General features: G+C 45.9%; 2 protein-coding genes and 1 pseudogene across 10 annotated transcripts in view; 1 reads left to right on the forward strand and 2 right to left on the reverse strand.

The window, feature by feature from the left end:
- Positions 1 to 1,466: 1,466 nt before the first annotated feature.
- Positions 1,467 to 4,162, reverse strand: LOC127207888 (nucleoside diphosphate kinase B-like; annotated as a pseudogene).
- On the forward strand, positions 3,772 to 12,784 carry Hnrnph1 (heterogeneous nuclear ribonucleoprotein H1). Of its 8 annotated transcripts, none has more exons than XM_051168375.1 (14): positions 3,773 to 3,918; positions 4,434 to 4,562; positions 5,975 to 6,130; positions 6,328 to 6,471; positions 7,986 to 8,124; positions 9,072 to 9,250; positions 9,336 to 9,407; positions 9,464 to 9,597; positions 9,702 to 9,837; positions 10,200 to 10,259; positions 10,353 to 10,442; positions 11,088 to 11,180; positions 11,608 to 11,657; positions 12,243 to 12,784. In XM_051168375.1, the coding sequence occupies exons 2-13, from the start codon at positions 4,466 to 4,468 to the stop codon at positions 11,655 to 11,657; spliced, it is 1,350 nt and encodes a 449-aa protein (XP_051024332.1). In that variant the 5' UTR covers positions 3,773 to 3,918; positions 4,434 to 4,465; the 3' UTR covers positions 12,243 to 12,784. The 8 variants fall into 8 exon arrangements, with proteins under 8 accessions (XP_051024330.1, XP_051024331.1, XP_051024332.1 ...); XM_051168376.1 differs by having other exon boundaries at positions 10,353 to 10,412; XM_051168373.1 differs by lacking the exon at positions 11,608 to 11,657 and having other exon boundaries at positions 3,772 to 3,918; positions 10,353 to 10,412.
- A 3,702-nt stretch (positions 12,785 to 16,486) lies between these two features.
- The window catches only part of Rufy1 (RUN and FYVE domain containing 1), a 46,661-nt gene continuing 39,843 nt past the window's right edge, over positions 16,487 to 23,304 (reverse strand). For both annotated transcript variants that reach the window (XM_051167403.1, XM_051167404.1), the window contains exons 15-18: positions 22,455 to 22,549; positions 18,867 to 18,915; positions 17,315 to 17,392; positions 16,487 to 16,778 (exon numbers count right to left, since the gene is read on the reverse strand). In XM_051167403.1, the coding sequence (XP_051023360.1) occupies positions 16,635 to 16,778; positions 17,315 to 17,392; positions 18,867 to 18,915; positions 22,455 to 22,549 (366 nt within the window). In that variant the 3' untranslated portion in view covers positions 16,487 to 16,634. The remainder of the gene's footprint in view (positions 16,779 to 17,314; positions 17,393 to 18,866; positions 18,916 to 22,454; positions 22,550 to 23,304) is intronic.

Raw genomic sequence — 23,304 nt, forward strand, 5'->3', positions numbered from 1 at the left:
CTCTGCTGGGATTAAAGACATACACAAACCCAAGAAGAGACTTGATACCCTATGAGCATATAAAGGGGGAGGAAGTCCCCCTTAGTCACAGTCATAGGGGAGGGGAGTAGGGAAAAATGGGAGGGAGGGAGGATACAAGGGAGGGGATAACCATTGAGATGCAATATGAATAAATTAATTTTAAAAAGACATACACAAATGTGCCTAGCCCAGAAACTAAACTTTCTATGTGAGAAAGCTTTGTGTTGGATGATTTACATAAAGGGGAATGGCTATATCATAAAATTTACTTAGTGATCAGATGCAGATAATTACCATTTTCCCAGTATTAAATTAGTAAAGATTAAAGGAAAGGCACTGTGTTAGTCAACTTTGATTTAGGTACCTGGAACCCTCATATACAAGAGGCTCTTCAAACTCTTTCACTATTACAAGTTGTAAAAATTCTCAGATCCGCTGGGCAGCGGTGGTGGACACCTTTAATCCCAGCACTCAGGAGGCAGAGGCAGGCAGATTTTTTGTATGTGTGGTTTTTTGAGACAGGGTTTCTTTGTGTAGGATTGGCTGTCCTGGACTCACTTTGTAGACCAGGATGGCCTTGAACTCAGTGATCCACCTGCCTCTGCCTCCCACGTGCTGGGATTAAAGGCTTGCACCACCACGCCCGGCTTTGTTTTTTTGTTTTTCAAGACAAGGTTTCTCTGTGTAGCCTTGGCTGTCCTAGACTTGCTTTGTAGACCTGGCTGGCCTTGAACTCACAGTAATCCACCTGCCTCTGCCTCCCGAGTGTTGGGATTAAAGGCGTGTGCCACCATGCCCGGCTAAGGAAAGAATTTTTATCTATGATTCTCCCAACCCAGTAGCTGGGACTATAGGCACACAACTGTGCAAAGTGAAAATGATTAAAAAACAACAAATGGTGTGTGTGTGTGTGTCAAGATGGAGTTCAGTGGAAGGGTGGGTGTGCTCACAGCCTCTCTAGTATGCATCGCTTCCCCACCCCCAATACATCTAATCATAAACCAATGATCATAGGTCATCTACTAACACTAGAGCCCTCAAATTGCTGTGAATTGACTAAAGAAGAGTCCTTTCCTGGTAATCTATTTGTCTTAAGACACGGTTTCAGTCGGGCACGGTGGCACACACCTGTAAACCCAGCACTAGGGAGTCAGGTGGGATATCTGTAAGTTCGAGGCCAGCCTAGCCTCGTGTACAAAGTGAGTCCAGGACCACCAAGGCTACATAGAGAGACCCTGTCTCGAAAACCAAAACCAAAAGACAGGGTTTCACGACATATGCAGGAAATGTACACGGCATCCCACCACTAAGATTTTTCCTGATTTCTTTTTCCCCCCAGTTTCAAAGTGTCGTTTTAGAAAAGAGGATCCATCCACTCAGGGGCATGAGGAGCTGTGTCCAGAGACCCGGCAGTAAGGTTGAGAAAGGGCCCTGTTTACCCACCTTCACTCACACCCCCAGTCACGGGCAGGAGACTTGTAGTTAATCAGTTCTTCAGGCTTTAACCACAGACAGATCGGTCTCTTTCTCAGCACTTTCCATTGAATCACTGCCAGGAATGATGTTCCTGCCAGTTCGAATGCAGAAATCCCCCGGAATGGTGCCTGGCTTAGAATCGGCTCCATTGGTTTACCCCGCATCATTCAGCCTGTTTTCACCACATTGAGCCCATCCCTGAGCATGGCCACTACAGGCCCTGAGTCCACCAGCCTCGGGAAGAAAGGACGGTCCTTCAGGTCAATGTAGTGCTGCTTTCAGAAGCCTGACAGAACTTCATGGCCACCAGGCAGAACCCCTTCCGCTCGAATCACTCGGTGATCTCACCCACCAGGCTGCGCTGAGTGCCATCTGCCTGATGGTGATGAAGGTATGTTAGAGGCCGGCTATGGTGCGAAGGTCTGCAGGCCGGCTGGGGTCAACCATGAACTACGCGAGAAAACACACTAGAGCGACCACCAGCCAGTGTGGAATACGGACTTTGTTGTTGTTGTTTTGTTTTTTGAGACAGAGTTCTGTGTAGCCTTGGCTGTCCTGGACTCACTTTGTAGACCAGGCTGGCCTCAAACTCACAGAGATCTTTCTGCCTCTGCCTCCCGGGTGCTGGGCTTACAGGCGTGCGCCACCACGCCGGGCCTTCCTGACTCGTTGAGACAGGCTCTCATTAAATTTCCCAGGCTGGCACGAACACAGTCTGTTGCCGTCCTGGGCTGGGCTTGTGTTCTTGCTTTTCACCGATCTCCTGGCTGGAAGACTCGGAGGTCTCACTTTTCGGTGATCTTAGCTACTGTTTCCTATCTCCTCTAGATCCACTGCAGGTGAGGTCATGCACAGTTACTCTTCCTGCCTGCTTCATCTGAGTTTCCTTTACACCTTAAGTTTCACGTTACACAGCTCCTGTGGCTCTCTTGCTGAAAGCCTGTGATGCCTTCCTGAGTATTTAACACCTTCTCGCAGACTTTACAGGGTCGGAGTTCCGGCCCGCCCTCCGTGCACCTTTCCTTTGATAACCCCTCCATTTTTAAATCAAACACTCCAACGCTGGGCTGTGGTGGCGCACGCCTTTAATCCCAGCACTTGGGAGGCAGAGGCAGGCAGATCGCTGGGAGTTAGAGGCCAGCCTGGTCTACAAAGCGAGACCAGGACAGCTAAGGCTACACAGAGAAACCCTGTCTCGAAAAACCTAAAAAAAAAAAAAAAAACAAAAAACAAAAACCAAAAAACCAAAAGCAAACAGTCCAAACTGCATTTAGCCTCCTCAGTATTGCACTTGGGAGGAAAACGTATTTTGCGTGCAACCTCTTGCGATGGCACTCAGAGGCTTACCCATACTGGTACCCACAGTGGTACCCATTGGGGCACCGCCCAACATTCTTATAAATTTCTACCAGGGCTGCCTGAGGTCCGGAGAGACTCGGGGCTTCATCTGTTTTCTGCTGTACTGCTGTAGTTCACTAACTTTACCCCTTGACCATTTTACGTGTACAAGGGGTGACTCTGGGGCCTCCTAGACCGGGGTGTCTTCCACCTGGGAAAGAGGCAGCACGGTGGTCGGGCGCCGCGCTCTGGGGCCGACTCGGACTTGACTCGCGAGGCGCAGCACACAGAGAGCAGTTCTCGTGCGAGGGCCCGCGGCCCTAAGGAGACGAGGGGTTCGCAGAGTGCGAGTTCGTTGGCTAAAGTGGGGTATAGGGTCGGGCGCTGGCCGCCCATGTGGGCCGGGGGCTGAGCCCGCAAAGCGGCAGGTAAGGGGGCCGGCGCCAGGCGCCCCGCGGCGACCGCGGCTTTGGGCTCAGGGGCGGGGCGGCAGCAAGAGGCTCGGGACAACTCCGCTCTTCAGCTCCCACGGGTTCTGGGGGAGAAAGGGCAGGGCCTCCTTTTCCTCGTGCTGTCTTTCAAAACGGACAGGATGGGGGATGAAATGCTGCGGGTTAAGGGTAGAACCACCGCCTCCGCAAACCGCGAACTCTGGCTTACTATCTAGTCACTGCTGGCCGCTCGTTGCCGCCATTCCCCTCCCCCACGCCGGCGGGTAGGTCTGGAGAACGGTTTGAAGGCACACGCCTGCGCATTAAAACGATAAACCGCTGGGACGCCAAAGCGCAATAGCGGCGAAAAGGCGCAGGCGCAGAAAAAAAACAACAACAAAAAAACCTCGGCCGGTTTAAAGAAGGGGAAGGGGGGGGGGGGTTGAGCCCATACGCATGCGTGTGTTAAGCAGACGGCGGGAGAAGGCCCGGGTTTTTCTCATTACGCATGCGTCCTACTTGTTAAGTGACGCCAGTGGGCGGGGCGGGCAACGGGGTGCGCGTGCGCAGAGCTTGTGCGAAGGGCTTTATTTAGGCTGCGCAGGCGCCCGCTAATCATTTCTCTTCAGCCACGCCGAGGCATTGTGTGGAGGTGAGTGGCGGTCTGTCGTGCTTTGTTGCCCGGGCCCTCCACGGACGCCTGTCTTTGCAGCGATTGCTCGTCCCTGAGCCTAGGTTGTAACCCGGGTGGGGTGGGGGGGCCCGATGCGAGCGCAGGCCGCCATTGGGAGCCGCGGGTGTCCCGCCGGCGTGGCAGCGCCGCCTAGGCCTGCAGGCCGCGCCGCTTCTATTGTGTGAGATGCCTGAGGAGGCGGAGCGGAAGCGGCGGCCGCCATTTCCTTGCCTCCACCATGGCTCTGGGCCGGGGTCTTCTTAAGTTGGGGGCCTTAAACACTGGATGCACAGAGCGGTTTTGGGGATCGGGGTCGGGCTAGCCGGGGCCGGGTTGCATGCTTGAGTCTCCAAGGGGTTCGGGTGTCTGCAGAGGCGGGGCTCCCGTCGTGGCGCCCCGACTCCGCAGGGCGCCTTGGAGTGGGAGGGCCGCTTAAAAGTGCCTCTCTCCGTGGCCGTGTTCCTAACCCCCAACCCCGCCCCGGCGCCCCGCAGTCGATTTCGACGCCAGGACCCGGGAAGAGACGATGATGCTGGGCGCAGAAGGCGGAGAGGGCTTCGTGGTGAAGGTCCGGGGCTTGCCCTGGTCCTGCTCGGCGGATGAAGTGCAGCGTTTCTTTTCTGGTGAGTTGAGGCGGGAGTTGTCAGTGGGGCCCGGGGCTGGGCGGGGCCGGGGCGGGGCGGGCCTCACCTCACGGGCGCCCCCTAGCGAGTCGCGGGCACCAGCCGTTCCCCCAGGCTGCTCGCGCCCCCCTGGCCGCTGTTACGCAATGGTAATTGCGAAATCCGGCCCCCCCCCCCTCTTTCTCCCTTTGGGGATGCTGGCAGCCCGGCGGAATTATTTTTTTTCTTCTTTATCTTTTCTGTCTCAAACACCGATCCGTGCCTTCTGGGGTTGTCTTTAAGGAAAATTTAAGTCGGGAAAAATGTTATTTCTCCTCCTTCAGTCTTGAGAAAATTGACGAGCCAGTAGTTGGACAAGTTATTGCAGCGCCACTGGACTTGTGTGAATACTTTGCAAAGTTTATTTTTCCTAATTAAAGATTTTGGTCGTTGAATTCATGCTTTAGATCTAGCTAACTCACGGTCTGGCTCCCTTTACAATTGAGAACCCTGAAACCAAGGAAGTTTCCGTCACTGTAGTGTTCCTTTTTTACAACACACAGACTTTCTGAGTAATTTCTACCAGAATCCTGTTCCCACTGTTGTAAGAGAAATTTGTATTTAGAAAAAAAATCGGAAAAAAATTTTTTTTGTTTGGATTTTTCTGTTTTTGTTTTTCAAGACAGGCTTTGTAGGCCAGGCTGGCCTCTGCCTCCATGAGTGCTAGGATAAAAGGGGCGTGTACTACCCCCACACGACTTAAAAGATTTTGTAAAAAGGTATTTGTAGTGTTGACCTTACTATCTGAATTTAACTGTGGTAACAGAAAATGGAACCAAGTATACTGGAAGCAATTGCAGGGGGCAGTTGCCGTCGGAGTTTGACTTGAATTGTGCAACTTGGAGCCTTTAGTTGTTAACATTAATCCCAAATCAGGTGAGTAAAGCTAACATGGTAGCCAAACCAGAAAATGCTGTGAGTTCACTAGGTCCAGATAAATTATTCTGAGACATTGCACTAAGAGATGGTTAGTGGAGACTTAGAGGCAAGGGTGTGGCTTCATTAGAACTGGCTTTGAGCATTGAGTTATCTTGATGGATTAGGAATGTATCCTATATATGAGGTTATGATTTGGTGGTGCATGTGCTTGGTCAGTTTAGTCTTTTTTTTTTTTTTTTTTTGAGACAGGGTTTCTCTGTGTGGCCTTGGCTGTCCTGGACTCACTTCATAGACCATGCTGGCCTTGAACTCACAGATCCACCTACCTCTCTGCCTCCTGAGTGCTGGGATTAAAGGTGTGTGCCACCACTGCCCGGCTGGTCAGTTTAGTTTTTATACGAGATTTTTGTGATTGACTCGAATGCATTTCATCTGTATCATCCAGAGGTAGTTTTAAGTTTTAAATTCTGTATTAACAGTTGTTTTCTTTTCAGACTGCAAAATTCAAAATGGGGCTCAAGGTATTCGTTTCATCTACACCAGAGAAGGCAGACCGAGTGGCGAGGCTTTTGTTGAACTTGAATCAGAAGATGAAGTCAAATTGGCCTTGAAAAAAGACAGAGAAACTATGGGACACAGATATGTTGAAGGTTTGATTTACATTGCCCCAGTAACAGTAAATGCTTAAACATATAGAGGTCTTACCCCTTCTGAATTTTAGGTATTTGACCGCATGGAAATGGTCATCTAAGGGACTTTATGGCAACTCTTCCTAGTCACCTAAAAACCCAGGAAATCTGAACTTTGTTCTCTAACTTAATAGACTAATTCTAAGCACCTCTTTCAGTATTCAAGTCAAACAACGTTGAAATGGATTGGGTGTTGAAGCATACTGGTCCAAATAGTCCTGACACGGCCAATGATGGCTTTGTACGGCTTAGAGGACTCCCTTTTGGATGTAGCAAGGAAGAAATTGTTCAGTTCTTCTCAGGTATGTAGTCCTGTTTGTTGCTGAGCAGTGAGGTATGGCAGCTTCTGGCGACATGATTTAGTATTAGCAGACTTTAAAGTTGAGTAGTTTAGGTACTTAAGTAGGCTGTTGAATATATGTTGTTGAATTCACATTTTCTTCCTGGAGACCTTCAAATAACTTAAGCCCATCTTAAAGGTGGAAATTAGAAGTACTTCCAAAGTGTTAACTTTGCCTATATTTAGTATTGTAGTTCAGAGTAGACCTTTGAGGATTCTACTCAGCCATCTTAACTACCTCATATTGCCGTTTAGCAAAGTACTTCAAGTTACAGGTAAGCTCTTTTAACATTAGATTAGCATGAGTTTAGATTATTATAGTTTATGATACTTGTTGTAATATAACTTATTTTCGGTCACGGGACCAGATATATTTCAACTAGTGTAATTCTCTATGTAAGATTGTTAGGAAAGGAACTTGGTTTAGCTAATATTAGAAATCATGAAAGTGAAATGTAGCAAGTGTAGGTTGAATGCTTGTAGTCTCATGTGAAAACAGTATAGAAAGTATTTTCAAGTTGTTCTGGGCCTAAAGTATTTGAATGTTTTTATGTTGAAGAGCTGATAGAATTGCATGTTTAGCAGAATGTTAAATCTTATATTTTCAATACTATTAATACTTTGGATGTTATAAGCAGAATTAATCAGAAATTCTTTTATGGTTTTTAGCATAGTATGTATTAGAACTTTGACTATAGATTAAAACTTTATGTATCAATTTGTAGTATTTTGTTAGTTTGAAATCAAGTCTGTTTTGTTTTATCTAAATTGGTGAGAATTGAATGCTATCTGTCAACGTTAAATATGAACATAATTTCATATCTTCTAGGAAAAGTGCTTTAAGGCCTTTTTGTAAGCTTGGGAATGTATCCACGGGAAGGATTTTTCATAGACGGAATTTCCAGAAGTGAATCATACTACTGTTAGAGCATATAAGAGTGCATGATTGCTGTGTAGATAGTTATTGTTGAAAGTTTAGTTTGTATGTTTTGTCAATTATGATTCTTCAGTAATGTTTTCAATTTTTATATAAACTGTTTACATGTGTAATTTTAAACTCGAAGTTCCAATAACTAAAAGAATTGAAATATGTGAGGTTAAAAGGTATCTTATTTTACTTAAACTGTTATTTTAATGCTTAATTTTTTAAAAAGTTCTTGTATAATTCTGTTAAATTGCATAGATTAACATGTTTTTAATTGTTGAATTCTTAATGCACCCTCTGGAGTAAAAAGTGTTTTTTTTTTTTTTTTTAAATGTATATACTGTGCCTTGGGTGTGTTAAGAATTGAGTTATACTTTGTAATAGTGGAACTTCTTATTATTTCAATGCATATTCTTAAGAGTATTTGTTGAAAGCATACCATTCACCTAAAGTTAAAATTCTGGTTTATTTAAAGCTATAAGAAGAATCATTTCTGGGCTTGTGATGTTAATATTGCCCCCCTACTGGGGTTATTTGTCCTTGGGTTGAAGGGTTGGAAATCGTGCCAAATGGGATAACATTGCCGGTGGACTTCCAGGGGAGGAGTACGGGGGAGGCCTTCGTGCAGTTTGCTTCACAGGAAATAGCTGAAAAGGCTCTAAAGAAACACAAGGAAAGAATAGGGCACAGGTGGGGATGGATGGTTGGTTGGATATGTCACTTTTCTTATGGTAAACAATTAAATCCATATTCTCTCTGCTTAGGAGGAGGAAACAATCCATTTCCTGTTAGTTAATTGATAACTTAGTATAACTTCTAAATTCGTACTTGTTATGTATTACATTCAAATTAAATTTAGGCTTTAAAATTAACCCTAGTTTATTTGGGCCATCCTTTCAATTTCGTAGGACTCTTAGTTTTATTAGCCCCAATAATAGAGTTGAGAGACTATGGCTTTAAAAAAAATTTAATGCAAATCTGTCTTTAGCTGTAATAACACTTACATAGGAAATTAATATTACCATAAGAAAATGTGATACTTTCTGATCTTGTTTTTAAAGTTGAAATGCAACAAACTTTTTCTTGCTGTATAAATATTCTGCATATGTATTAATAAGCATAGCTTTCAAGAAATTGTCACAAAAGGTTTTCTCTTTGCTTGTGACTATTTTTCATTGAAGCATGCGCTTTTTACCTATGCTGATTTCTACTAAAAGCATAGGCTGGGTATTGGCGAAAGGAAGTGTGTAGTGTGGGCTAGACTGTTGGTGGAGGCTGGCTTTTTAGCCCACTTGCTATACATGCTGCCAAAGGATTTAAAAGAGTTGAAATACTGAAAGTTGAGTGGAATTCTTCCCTCCTAAAAACCCTTTACTTACAATACTCCTCTCTGCCTCTAAGGTTGGGCTCTGCCTCAGAGGAGTTTTTCTTTTTTCTTTTTTTCTATAAAGTTTAAATAGTCTTTTGAGTGAATTTCTGGTCATTGCCTATGCAAATGTAAGAAATCTGGCTTTAAATAATAGTCAGTTTCATGGCTATGACTAAATTGTTTTTCTTGTGTAACTGAGTAACTGTATGACATGAACTAATGTTTTTTCTCCCCTCCCCGTTCCCCTTCCTTTTGGACAATGCTTTAGGTATATTGAAATATTTAAGAGCAGTCGAGCTGAAGTTAGAACTCATTATGATCCACCACGAAAACTTATGGCCATGCAGCGGCCAGGTCCCTATGACAGACCTGGGGCTGGCAGAGGGTATAACAGCATTGGCAGAGGAGCTGGCTTTGAGAGGATGAGGCGTGGTGCTTATGGTGGAGGTGTGTATGTGCAAGATTAAGTTAGTTTGTTTTGTCTAGTGTTTGTGTGTGTATATGTGACTAATTGTACTTTTCCATCTTTCAGGCTATGGAGGCTATGATGATTATAATGGTTATAATGATGGATATGGATTTGGTTCGGATAGATTTGGAAGAGGTAAGGTAAGAATTGAATTTCTCAGTTGAAAGGTACTTACACACTTGTCCATCTAGACCTCAATTATTGTTTTTCAGGAATGTCTGACCACAGATACGGGGATGGTGGTTCTACTTTCCAGAGTACAACGGGACACTGCGTACACATGCGGGGATTACCATACAGAGCTACTGAAAATGACATTTATAATGTAAGTGCTCAAATAAATTTACTTCAGATAATGCAGAACAGCAGTAAAAATACGGGTGATTATATTAAAAATTATTTCTGAAATAACTTGTAAACTTGTTTTAGTTTTTTTCACCACTCAACCCTGTGAGAGTACACATTGAGATTGGACCTGATGGCAGAGTAACTGGTGAAGCAGATGTTGAGTTTGCAACCCATGAAGATGCTGTTGCAGCTATGTCAAAAGACAAAGCAAATATGCGTAAGTGTAATTATAATTAAAACATAGTAACCTCTGGCAATTGAGTGACAAGCATTTGGAGTAGAGGAATAGTGTAGTAAGACTATTTAGGAGATGTGATCTCTAGTGGGGCAGCTTGCATGAATTGAAAAAACAGTTTGGGTTGTTTTTGTTTTTTGTTTTTAATGTTTTGGGATTTGTGATAAGTACATAATTTTTCCTTAATAAGTATTTTAAGATGAGTGCTTTAAAAGCTAGTTCTTAACATGGGAATTTTCTTTTTCTTTTTGCCAAAACATTTGTTATTCACAAATTATTTTTAAATTGCTTATCTTGCTTTCTTTCACCAACAAACATTTTCAAACTTTTTTTTCTCATTTCAGAACACAGATATGTAGAACTCTTCTTGAATTCCACAGCAGGAGCAAGCGGTGGTGCTTACGGTAGCCAAATGCTAGGAGGCATGGGTTTGTGTAAATATCACTTTAGTGTCTTTTTCTTACAGCTAACCTTGTATGCCTTTTCTCTCATTTCAGAACACAGATATGTAGAACTCTTCTTGAATTCTACAGCAGGAGCAAGCGGTGGTGCTTATGGTAGCCAAATGATGGGAGGCATGGGCTTGTGTAAATATCGATAGTTTTTTTAAAAACCAAAACATTTATATCTGTATAAGTAGATAATGAGCTAGGTTAATATATATATTTAATTAAGCAAAAGAGTTTATTAGCATAATTTTAAGTTACAATAATCTTAAGCTAGCAAACAATTAGGCAGAAACAGTACATTCTTTGAAAGCTTTATAATTACTGTATTACTGAAATTTTATAAATAATCTAAAGCTACTTAGGGAGATTATTCAAAGTAGATATAAGTAGTATTGTTCGGGGGAGGGGACTATTGAATGTTAGATTATCTGTAAAGTTTTAAGTCTAAAAGTACTTAGCAAAAATAGAAGATTTGGGAACATAATTAGTTGAGCATAATTAGGTGTTAATTGATACTTATAGAATGACATCTGAATATAAAGCTAAGGGGGGAAGCCCATTAAATTAGATTTATAAGATGACCACAAAATGCTGCTACATAGGAATTGTGTACTGTAGTCCTCAACCCTTTGGTAAACATACATTTGACTAGCTCAAGTGATGAATAGAAAGGTCATAGATAATAGAAGACTGGAAAATTGTAGACATAGAATTACAAGCCCGGTACCACCAGGTACCACGTTAGATAAGAAGCAAAGCTCTAATGTTCTCTTAACTTAACAGCAAACCAGTCCAGTTATGGTGGCCCAGCCAGCCAGCAGCTGAGCGGTGGTTATGGAGGTGGCTACGGTGGCCAGAGCAGCATGAGTGGATATGGTAAGCTTGGATTTTTACATATGTAGAGTAAGTTTTAGGTAGGCTTCTTTAGTTGATGGGATATGTAAACAGGCTCCTTTTAAAAAGAGTGGGGTATTAAATGTATGGTTTTGTTTTTGTTAAAATTCTTTATAGCTTAATTGTAGACATAGTCATTGGGAGGAGGGGCATGTGTCCTAATCATTGCAGTTTTGGAACAATGTCAAGCCAGAAAACATGTGTTCATATATTACAACATTAGTTTGCTTTTCTGTGATAACATTTAGTTTTTGACAGAGGGTGATTTTTTAAATATTGTGAATGGTGGTTGGGTTCAAGACAGTGTTTTACTAATTGGTTAACCTAGGGATGGTTTTATTTTTTTTCAATTGGTCTAAAGAATGGTGATTTTGGTATTTTAGTCTTACCCTACAAAATCCTTTTGCAGACCAAGTTTTACAGGAAAACTCCAGTGATTTTCAATCAAACATTGCATAGGTAAATATTTTCTCAAAAAATATAATTTAAATTCCCAATAGCAAATACTGATAATGTTGTGATAACACTTTATAGCAGTCAGTGACTCTGACTTAACTCCATGGAGGCTGCCATTTTGGGCACAGTGAGTTGCTTTTAGTCTAACTTTGGTCCTCACTTCCTGCCCACCATGAATAGGTAAAGCAAAAGACTTCCCCCATGCTCCCTATTCATACACACCATTCGATGGACACATAGTACATGTTTATGGTACAATTTTTTTAAATGCTTTGTTTAGCTTTTAAAACTTGAAGTAATTTTGCAATTTTTGAAAAACACTAGTTTTCCTTTAAACTTAAATTTTCACATTGATCCTGAAGAATCCACTAAAAATGGTAGCACAAGAGTCTGGCAAGTTGGTACTGCAGAGAAAAGGGTTTAATGAGATTTATTTGGAGTCGGGATTCCCTTTTCGCAGACATGCTTCTCGCCACTTGGACAGCAGCCATTTGTACTGTATACCTTTTAAACTTTTTCTTGGAATGGTATTTTATTTGGCTGATTATTTGGCACCACTCCTAACTTGTCAAATGGATCTCTTTGCAGGTAGCCAAGGAACAGTGAACAGCAGCTACTACAGTAGCGGAAGCCGTGCATCTATGGGCGTGAATGGAATGGGAGGGATGTCTAGCATGTCCAGTATGAGTGGTGGATGGGGAATGTAATTGATTTTGATCACTGACTCTTGGTCAAAAATTTTTTTTAAAGAAAAAACCCTTCAGTTTAACAGTTTTTGCAGCCCAGCCTTGTGATTTATGCCTGCTCTGAGGGGATATTGGCATTGTTAACGAACTGAGGTTCAGTGTTGAACATAGCAATCACCTAGAACGATAGATGGGGCAGAGTTGCGAGATGAAACTGTTAAACAATTCCCAGCTTTTCTCTAGTTACTGTAGGATGTACGTAAGCAGTAAGTGTATTTAGGTTAAAACAGTTGAATTATGTTAAATGTTGCTCTGATAATACATTACATTGAACACCGTTGATGCATGTTGAAAAGACATGCTTTTTTGTAAAACTCAATGTAGGAGCTGTGTCTACAAAGTGAAACATTTGGCATGTTTGTTAATTCTAATTTCATTTGATAACCTGTAAGGCACGTGAGTTTAAAGCTTTTTTTTTTTTAAGTTAATGGAGAAATTTTCAGACGCAATACCATTACTTTAGGGTTTTTGGTCTTGGTGTTTGTATGAAATTCTGAGGCCTTGATTTAAGTCTTTCATTGTATTGTGATTTCCTTTTAGGTGTATTGCGCTAAGTGAACCTTGTCAAATAAATCTTTTAAAAGCTACACTTTGTTTTGTTTCTGCCTCAGTGTCTGGGACAATCTTGATGCTTTAATTCCTGCCAGGGCTCTAGTCTCTGGTTATGACAAAAAGGCTGAGGATGGATGTCTTCAGACTTCTCTTTCAGTGCAAGCAACTGCAGTTAAACCTGACTGTGGGGCCCTTGTAGAAGTGCTGTTTGGGCCTGGCTGCACTGTCTCACCTGAGCTTACTCCACAAGCACAAGGCTCACAAGTGCCAGCACTCACTGTTTGTCTAAGGCTTTCAGGCTGAAACAAATGTCAGAACAAAGGCACACAAACAGGTTGGGGTTTTTCTTGAGATGGCCTCTATATTATGTACTTTAGGCTAATCTCAAAACGGCGTCCTGAGTACTGGTTACTGTGTGCTGCTATCTATTGCGCCTTCACCACTGCTGTGCCACCAGGACCTTAACACCTGCTAAAGGTTCTACAACTGAGCCTACACCCTTAGATGTTTTTGGAATTTGCCAAGTTTTGTACTGAAAGCCACATCCACTTGGAGATATGCCATTACTGTTAAGCCACCACCAGAGTAGTAGAAAAAAACTTGCTAGGCAGGTAGTGTACACAATTGTGAAGCAAGTGGCTTTTGAGGCCAGCCTAGTCTAAAAAGAAGCCCCCTCCCCCAAACCAGAAAACCTTGGGGATTGAGTCTTACTGTGTAGCCCTGGCTTGTAGAATGAATCCTGCAGATGTCCTCTGACTTCCAATTGCCAGATGGTATACCCATATATACAATAAAAATGAAATTTGGATTTAGTGCAGGGCACAAACCTGTGTAGCCTGCCACACTCTGCCTTTGTGTTACTGTAGAGCACAGTAATATGCTTTGCTCAGGCTGTAAGGCACAGGCCAGGTTTGGCACTGAAGCTCTTAAGAGTTGAATCTGGTGCTAAAACTACCTTGAAGCTGGGTGTGGTGGCATACGCCTGTAATCTCAGCACTTGGAGGCAGAGTTAGGTGGATCTGAGTTTGAGGCCAGCCTGGTCTACAAAGCGAGTCCTAGACAGCCAAGGCCACACACAGAAATCTTGTCTCGAAAAACAACAGCAAACTTCAGCTTGATGGGTAAGCTGAGTATTGGTGACTTGGATCCATACTTGGCAAGGTGGGGATGAGTTGGGAAGAAAAGGGGAATGATAAAGAAAAAACTTGAGTAGCATGAGCATGTCATGTGTTGGTAAGACTTGACCCCCCCTCCCCCCAGACAGGGTTTCTCTGTGTGATAGCCTTGGCTGTTCTGGAACTCTTTGTAGACCTGGCTGGCCTCAAACTCAGATCCTCTGCCTGCCTCTGCCTCTGCCTCCAGTGTTGGGATTAGAGGTCACCACACCCAACTTTTTTTTTTTTTTTTTTGGTACATTGGTGAGATCCCTTGAAACAAATTACATCTGTGAACTGCCATGTGGGTGCGTAGAGTTGGACCAGGGTCCCTTGGGAGAGCACACAGTGCTTTTAATCACTCGGCATGATGTACTTTTACTGACGGATTGGCAGGATGGGAATTGGGGGTGTTGCCCCACTTCCTTATTTGTGTGCAGATGAAAGATACACTTGTAAGTGAAGTGACTTGACTAGTGCTCCCAGCAAGCTGGGGCATAAGCCGGTGTACAGTTTGGGCCACTGCAGTGGTATGGGAGCTTTGTGAGAAAACTGGGTCCTGCCTGAGGTTAGAGAATGGGTGTGGGTGGAGGAGGGGCAGACTCCCTTAGCCCATTTCACTGCGTCTGCTTTCTCAGGGCTTAACTGAGCCTACAGTTTAGACGGTTTTGGAGCTACTCAGGCCTGGTTTTCAAACTTGGCTGCAAAGTCTTTGCTGTAGGAGTTGGGGTAGATGGGGGTTGGGGAGAGGCAGGGGCCCAGTTACACCCTCTTGTTTGTCATCTGCAAAACATGAGCAACAAAATCTTGCTGAAAATAAAGCACCAGAACCAGTACTGACTGAGGTGGGAAGGAGGAGAGACAGGCTTGGGTTGGGGCAGAGTCTGGACAATAAACAATCAGGTCAGGGAATTGCTGAGCAGAGACGAGGGCTGGAAGACAGATGGACTGTGTGGCTAGATGTTAAAATACTTCAACCTTCAGGATTGGGCCAGCAAGATGGCTCATTAAGTAAAGGTGTTTGCTGCCAAGCACGTGACCTGAGTGATCCATATGGTGAAGAGAACTCCTGGTAGCTGCCGTCTGCCTCGCACCTGCCTGCCTCTGTCCCATGTCTGTCCAAAGAAGTATGAGGACATTTTACTTCCTGGTATGGGTATGTGAATTTGTACTTGGGTGGGAGCCCAAGGAAGATGGAACCTATCTGCATGGCCACAGATGTGTGCTAGTTCTACAAGTCCCATGTAGCTGGATGGTCCTGGTGGATAGCTCAGCTTTACCATAGTGTAGAAGTACCTGTATAGCCAGATTCCAGCAAATTATTTAGATAATCCAACATTGATAAAATAGGCTTTGTAGTTTTTTTTTTTTTTCCTTTGTAGATTTTGTTGGACTATAACTCCAGTACTTGGGAGGTAGAGGCAAGAGGATCAGTTCAAGGCCAGCCTTGGCTACATTTGAATTTGACCAGGCTCTTGTCTCAAAACACAAAGGATCTAGCTGGGCAGTGGTGGCGCATGACTTTAATCCCAGCACTTGGGAAGCAGAGGCAGGTGGACTGCTGTGAGTTCGAGGCCAGCCTGGTCTACAAAGCCAAATCCAGGACAGTCAAGGCTACACAGAGAAACCCTGTCTTGAAAAACCAACCAACCAACCAAAATTTAAAAACACACACACAAAGGATCTGTGCTAGCTGAGCCTGCCTAATTGCCAGCTTGGTGTTTTGAGCACTCTCAAGATAGGCTCAGTGAGGGTATACAGTGGCCATTCTTGGCTCATTCTATTTGACTGCAAGGAGGATATAACCCTACGTTGAGTCAGGCATCTGTGTAAGTAACTCACTTGGACTTTGGTGATAGGCTTGAGGTCCTTTACCATGGCTTTGGTTCACCTGGTTGGAGCAGCCTGAGTCCAAGCAACACACCAGCTCAAACCCAGCAGGCCCTTCCTCCCAGGCCTTGCTGAGCCCTCCACAGGCAAGCTGGAGGCCAGCACACTGTCTGTACAAGAGTGAAAAATAAAGGATTTTATTGCAGGGCTAACACTAGGTTTTGACAGGGGAATGTTGGCAAATGCTGGACGCCGAAGCAGACAAGGCACACTGACAGGCCTGTGAGATTCAAAGCACTGCAGAAATGAAGGTTTCTGTGGGATGTGGGTAGGAAAGAGAAAAGGATTCTGTACCAGCGCAACTGCTGCAAAATAGGTTACTCCTTTGAAAAGTCAAAGTGACAGTAGCAAAATCATGAAATTGCACCTGTACCAAAGCCAGAGTATGACAGAGGACACAGAAGTGTCTGTCTAGAGGAGCTGGCTCCATACGAACCATGGAAAAGTGCTCAGCTGCCACTTGGTGCTGCCTTCAGAAGGATTGGGCAGGATTGGGGAGGATTTCATTCTTTCCTGTGAGTCTCTTGGGCCCCTGCAGGTCTCTGGAGACCCAGAGTTTGGCACTGTACCTGAGGCTTTCCTCCATTCTGAGGATGGAGGTCAACGGGCCAAGGTCCCTACTGGTGGGGCTGATGGCCTCAGGAGGCTGTGGAGGAACAGCGCTGCAGGAGCAGGGTATGACAGCTGTCACACACCCGCACTGGCTTAGGGTAGGAGGGCAGGGCGAGCTCGTTGCTGGAGCAGGTATTGCAGAAAATGTGGCCACAGTTTCGGCAGTGGTGCTAGAAGACAGGAAAAAGGCAGTTAAGAACACTGGGGGGTGGGGGGTGGGGGTGGAGAGATGGCTCAGTGATTAAGAGCACTGGCTGCTCTTCCAGAGGACCCAGGTTCAATTCCCAGAACCCACATGGCAGCTCACAACTGTAACTCCTAATCCATGGTTTCTGACTCCCTGACACATGCAGACAAAACACCAATGTACATAAAATAAAAATGAATTCAAAACAAAACAAAATACTGGGGAGATACAACCCCTACACCCACCCTGCTTTGTAAAGCCTGGCTTCTGTAATGGCCATGTCTTAGGCCCATGTGCTTTTAGACAGCCTGTTGATTAGGCGGCTTACCTAAGTTAGTCAAATAATTGATCCTGCTACAGGACTGCAGTGGTACACCCACTTGTAGCAGCTCTACACAGAAGCCTTGCAGCGTGTCAGTCATTAAAGAACACTGGGCAAGGGCCTCCAGCAGACCAACAGGCACAGCTGTAGTGCAAAGACAGGCTTTTCCTGGGAACCAAGGAGTGACCCTTATATACCTTTCTCCGGGAAATGGAGAATTCCTTCTCACACTGCTTACAATGAGTCGCTTCATCATCTTTCAACCATGTGTGTCCCTGAGAAGGAAAGAACACCCAAGAACGTCACCTCATGTCAGGCCCTCGTTGGCTGCATCTACTATCTTGTGACTGTGCCTACTTTTCTTGGGAGGCATTGTTGCTTCACCAGATGTAGTCTTAAGAGGAGCCCTTGCTCCCATAATGGCTGCAGGTGGGATTCATACATCTGTACAACATGCCTGTTCTCAGCATCCTGGCCTCCACCAAGGCTGATTCACCCAAGACACTCCCGTCCTTTTTGTCTTTTGTTTGTTTGTAGACAGGGTTTCTCTGCATAGCCCTGGCTGCCCTGGGACTCACCCTGTAGACCAGGCTGGCCTCAAACTCACAGATTCTCCTGCTTCTGCCTCCCAAGTGCTTAAAGGCATTTACCATCACTACTCGGCTCCCCTGGTCTTTGAAGAAGTCCTCTATAGCTGCAGTTACCACAGTCAAACTCTGGTGCCTGAAATCCTAGTCCTGGCCCGAGACATGATCCCATGACTGTCTAAACTGGCAGGAGGGAAAGCTAACCAGATCTGAGCATGCTCACACAAGTGATGCGGACCTCTGCAGGCAGACAGTGCACGGGGGGAATGCCTTTAGGTCCAGTGAAGCCCGTCTGCACACACAGTCCTACTTCCTCAAATGGCCCTGGCAAACAGCTGGGCTACTTACGTCAAAGAAAATGGAGGCTATGGAGGAGAACGTTTTACCAGGATAAGCTGGTCTGAGATGTATTCTCCCTGAGGGGTCAAGGGCCCTTTGACACATCCTTTACTGTGCTGGAGAAGCAGCCTGCTGGGGCTACTTAAGGCCCTCACCCTTATTCTAGAAAGCCCCTCTGGAGCTATCTGCTGCCACTACCTTGCAAACACTGCATGGCAAGGCAGAGACAGGCAGCTCCCAACAATTACAATCAAGGAACTTCATTTAAAGAGCAGGTGCAGCCAGGATCCATATACCTGCTGGGCTGGAGGTGGCTGCGCAGCTTGGCCCCTCACCTTGAAGGAGCCTTTCTGCCTTTTAGCCTCTGCTGTGGCAACTGGGTGAGGCAGGCTTCTCTATCTGGCACCTTGTGTATGTGCAAAGCAGAGACCATGTGTATGCTAACCTCAAGCACACAGCAGGTCAGAGATGGACAGTGGGCATAGCGCCTACCAAGAGTTTGGGTGTAGGGCTAAGGTCCTTAGAGGAACTGCCACTAGAAGAGTCACCCTCCAGATCACATTTGTCCACTTCCAGCAATGTCATCTCAGACGCGTCTATTGCATTGTGCTGTCACCATTGTGAGGGGCACAGGAAACAGTCTTTTTATTTTATTTTTATGAGAAGGTCTCACTATGTAGCCCTGGCTGGCCTGGATGCTGTTATATAGACCTGGCTAGCCTTGAACCCAGGGCTCCTTGTCTCCAGAGTGCTGGAATCACAGGTGTGTTCCACCACACTCTGCTGTGATTTTTTTTTTGCTAGCATAAGTAACGTTAATTACCTTCAGTGCCTTATTTACTTCTTTTATGTCTTCCATCTTTAGTTTAGACCTGAGAAAGTAAAGATAATTTTTTTTTTTAGCAGTGAAAGATTATGACACAGCTAATGTAGTGACTATGGCCTGGGGTTGGGGGTGAGGGGTAGGCGGGGGTGGGGAGGGGGAAGGACACTGGAGTAGAAAGAGGACAAGATAGGGGTTCTTTTAAAATGCTCCCCATTTTTGTTCGACCTTCAGTTGTATTTCATCCCCCTGACTCATTTGTCCGCTAAGCCTGGGACTATGTGGCCTAAGAGCAACCTGGCAAGTCTACAAGGGTCAAAAAGGACTCAAGTGGCTGCCCATTATTAAAGAATGGTGAACGAGCTCTGGAAGTCAAGCGTTCTGGCTTCTCTGGGTAGCTGCCCCTGCATTTAACACTCTTGCACTACGGCCAGGGAGTATTAGCCTGATTGCCATTCTCAGTAGAGACCTCAATCTCCCAGGCTTCTTGGAGGATGTCCAGCCCACTGCACAGCCCAGAAGGGGCAGGCTGAGAGGCTCGGTCATCCCACTGACTCTCCATCCTTTAAAGGAAGAACAATTTCTTCACATACAAGATAGGTTTGAAAAGGTTTAGGTTGGTAGAACTGCATCAGCAAAACTGAAACCCTGCATGTTGGTGGTCTCGGGGAAACCTTCTGGCGCGCGCATGTGTGTCTGTGTGTGTGTGTGTGTGTGTGTGCGCGCGCGCGCGCGCGCACACGCAGTCACATGCTTGTTTACAGATGTCATTTGGGTACAAATGCATATGTAGAGTGTCTTCCTTCATCACTCTTCTACTTTACCTCCCCAGAGCTTTCTGACCTGGCTACTTAGCCGGCCAGCTCGCCCAGGGGGTTACAGGTGGACCACCATAGCCGCTGGCTGTTGATGTAGCTGCTGGGATCCAGGCTCCAGTCCCCATGCTTGTATGGCAAGTAAGTGCTTTACCCAGTGAGCCACCTGCCCAGTCCCAGGTGTAGTTCAGGCTGGCCTCAACTTTGTGATCCTCCTGCCTCCATCTCTTTAGTGTTTCCTATTGGAATGTGCTACCACAACTGGCATTGGCCTTTTAGGTCCCCTGACCCCAGGCTTGGAAGTACAGGTTAGTGGAGGTGCACCATGACTGTAGCACAGGGGCTAGAGCCCTTTATTTTTACTTTTGTGTTTTATGCTCACTCAGTATGTACACCAGGGTAGCCTCAAACTCACAGAGATCTAGCAGCCTCTGCCTCTCAAAATGCTGGGACTAACAGTTTCCAGTACCATGCCTGGCAATAGGCCCCTCCCCACTTTTGGGACAGGTTCTGTCTATGGTCCTGTATTAGGACTCACTATACAGACCAGGCTGGCCTTGAACTCACAGAGATCTGCTTGCCTTTGCCTCGTGAGTGCTAGGATTAAAGGTGTGCAGCACTACACCTGGCCTAGGGCCTTCTTTTTTGTTGTTGTGCTTTTTGAGACAGGGTCTCTCTGTGCTAGCCTTGGCTGTCCTGGACTCACTTTGTAGACCAGGCTGGCCTCAATTGTTAGAGAACCACCTGCCTCTGCCTCCCTGAGTGCTGGGATTTCAGGTGTGAGCTACCATGCCCATCTTGGGCCTTCTTAAAAGCTGATTAGCATCAGGTATGGTGGCTCACGCCTTTAATACCAGCACTTGGGAGGTAGAGGCAGGTGGATCGCTGTGAGTTTGCGACCAGGACAGCCAAGGATAACACAGAGAGACCCTGTCTCGAAAACAAACAAACAAAATTTATTTTTATTTTATTTTAGGTTTTTCGAGACAGGGTTTCTCTGTGTGGCCTTGGCTGTCCTGGACTCACTTTGTAGACCAGGCTGGCCTTGAACTCACAGCGATCCGCCTGCCTCTGCCTCCTGAGTGCTGGGATTAAAGGCGTGCGGCACCACGCCCGGCCAAACAAAATTTAAAAAGCTGATTAGTGTTAAATGCCTTAGATTGTTAGGTGTCAAAGTGGTAGGTTTCTGAGAGCCAACCTGAATTAAGCCAGAGCTTAGAAAATAGCATCAGAACATTCAGTAAACCTCCATGGACTTCGTTAGTGACTAGCAAGTAGCCCCTTCCCTGTCCAGCTGCAGAAAAAGGCCAGCAGGAGCAGGCTGATCGGATCCGAGGCTGTCCCAGCATGCACTTGCAGGAAGGGGAGACAAGGGGGATGTGGCTACCTGGGCAGTCCTGTTCGGGTTGCATAAGCTAACTCCACCACAGCCACACAGCTTGGCTCTGAGGGACATGGTGACTGAGCATCTCCAGATAGGATTCCAAAGCTAGATCAGGTGGGAATACTGAGACATCCCCAAAGTCAGGAAACCACCGACCTCTTTGAGGGCCATTAGGTCTGACTCTGCTTTGTGTCCAGCCAGTGTGGGGACAGGAGAAAGGAATATACCCATATAAACCTGAGTAGTCCCTTCCAGCCAGCTCCACAGCTGCTCCTGGTGAGTGGCCCTAGGTGGCCCAAGGAGTTGGTCTGTGCTTGGCATGGGGACAGACACTTGGCCTTGTGCTTGCTCAGGGAGAATAGACTGGGGTAGGGAAAAGGGCGGAACATGAAGTGTGGCGCGTGTAGAGATGCAGGCCTGTGCATCTCCAGAAAGACGCTGCGAGAGAAGAGTGAGTGAGTCTTTCTTTGCATCTGAGAGAGGACAAAGGCAGAACGCTCTCCTTTTCTAGTAACAGCAGACCTTTCAGCTGGCATGGCGGTACACGCTCCAGTCCTGCTATGGAGGCTGTGCAGGAAGGACTGGAAGCTCAAGGCTAGCCTGAGCTCATAGATTGTCTCAACAACCAAGGGCTGGAGGTGACAGAATACTTGCCCAGCAAGTGCAAGGTCCTGGGCTCCATCTCTAGTATCACATGTATACAACAAACATGGAGCCCTTGGGGCTAGAGTGAGCTACTCAGCAGTTAAGAGCACTCACTGGGGGCTGGAGAGATGGCTCAGTGGTTAAGAACACTGACTGCTTTCCCAGCAACCACATGGTGGCTCACAAACATCTATAATGTGATCGGATGCCCTCTTCTGGCCTGCAGGTGTATGTGCAGGGAGAGCACTGTATTCATAATAAATAAAGACATAAACAAACAAGCAAACAATCTAACAACAACAAAAGAGCACTCACTGCTTCCCTAGGGGACCTGAGTCCCCTTCCTAGCACGTCAGGAGGCCCACAACTGCCTGTAACTCCAGCATCAGGGAACCCAATACCTTTGGCCTCTGAGGGCATCAGCACCTATGTGTATAGACCGCCTCCCCATACTTAAACCTCTTCTGGCTACACATATCCTGGCTGTGGGTTACAACCCCAATGCTCTGGCCATGAGGGGTACAAGAGGAACTTCTGATAGCCCTACGAGGTACCAGATCCACCAGTGTCTGGTCACAAGAGGAAGGACTTCTCAAAGGGCTGTGAACCACATAGCTGCCCCTGAGGCCTGACTTCCTGGGAGGTCACCCCAGAACAGCTGAGAGGGGTCTCCCTGCAGGTTCTTCCTCCTGCGCCAGGCCTAGAAAGTGCATAGATGCAGCCTTGCATGTGGGTGGCTCTTACTGGCTGAGGTGCAGTCCCATCTCCTGGAGGGCTTGCTCCTGCTCCTCACAGACCTTCCGCAACTCCACCTTCTCATCTTGGAGCTCCCGTAGCTCCTGAAACAGACAAGCCACACGTCACACACAACCACGCTTTCCTTCTTAGTAACCTGTGCAGCCAGGAGATCAGAACGTCTTAGAAAAGCAAAGAGCAGATGTGTTGAATGAATAGCACGCAAGGCTGGATGACTTTACACCAGCTCTGGGCAGAGGGTACAATGAGCTTGAGACCAGGATACCCACTCAAACAACAACCACAAGGATACAAGGACACAGGACATGGAGGAGATACATTCAGGCTAATTAAGAACAGTAACCTGGACTGGGCACGGTGTATACATTTTTTAGTTGTTGGTTTTTCCAGACAGAATCTCTCTGTGTAGCCTTAGCTTTCCTGGATTTGCTTTGTAAACCAGGCTGGTCTCACATTCACAGAGATCTGCCTGCCTCTGACTCCCTGAGTGCTGGGGTTACAAGCGTGCGCCACCCTGCCCAGCTGGTGTATGCATTTTTAATCTCAGCACTCAGGAGGCAGGTGGATCTCTGAGTTTAAACCTCGTTCTTGGAAAGCCAAGGCTACATGAAGAAACCTTATTTCTAATCCTGCCTAACAACAACAACAACAACAAAAAAAAAAAAAAAAAAAAGGAAAAGAAAAGAAAAGAAAGAGAAAGCCGGGCGTGGTGGTGGCTCACAGCTATAATCTCAGCATTTGGGAGGCAGAGGCAGGCAAATCACAGTGAGTTTGAGGCCAGCCTGGCCTAGAAAGTGAGTCCTTGACAGCCAAGGCTACACAGGGAAACCCTGTATCA

This window comes from Acomys russatus, chromosome 25, assembly GCF_903995435.1.
Source record: "Acomys russatus chromosome 25, mAcoRus1.1, whole genome shotgun sequence".
Taxonomy (NCBI): domain Eukaryota; kingdom Metazoa; phylum Chordata; class Mammalia; order Rodentia; family Muridae; genus Acomys; species Acomys russatus.

Bases quoted from the DNA above. Each gene is read 5' to 3' on its own strand.
- Hnrnph1 (XM_051168371.1), top strand. From the start codon at position 4,466: ATGATGCTGGGCGCAGAAGGCGGAGAGGGCTTCGTGGTGAAGGTCCGG. The intron at 4,563-5,974 runs GTGAGTTGAGGC...TTTTCTTTTCAG, and splicing joins AGTGCAGCGTTTCTTTTCTG to ACTGCAAAATTCAAAATGGG. The intron at 9,838-10,199 runs GTAAGTGTAATT...TTCTCATTTCAG, and splicing joins AAAAGACAAAGCAAATATGC to AACACAGATATGTAGAACTC.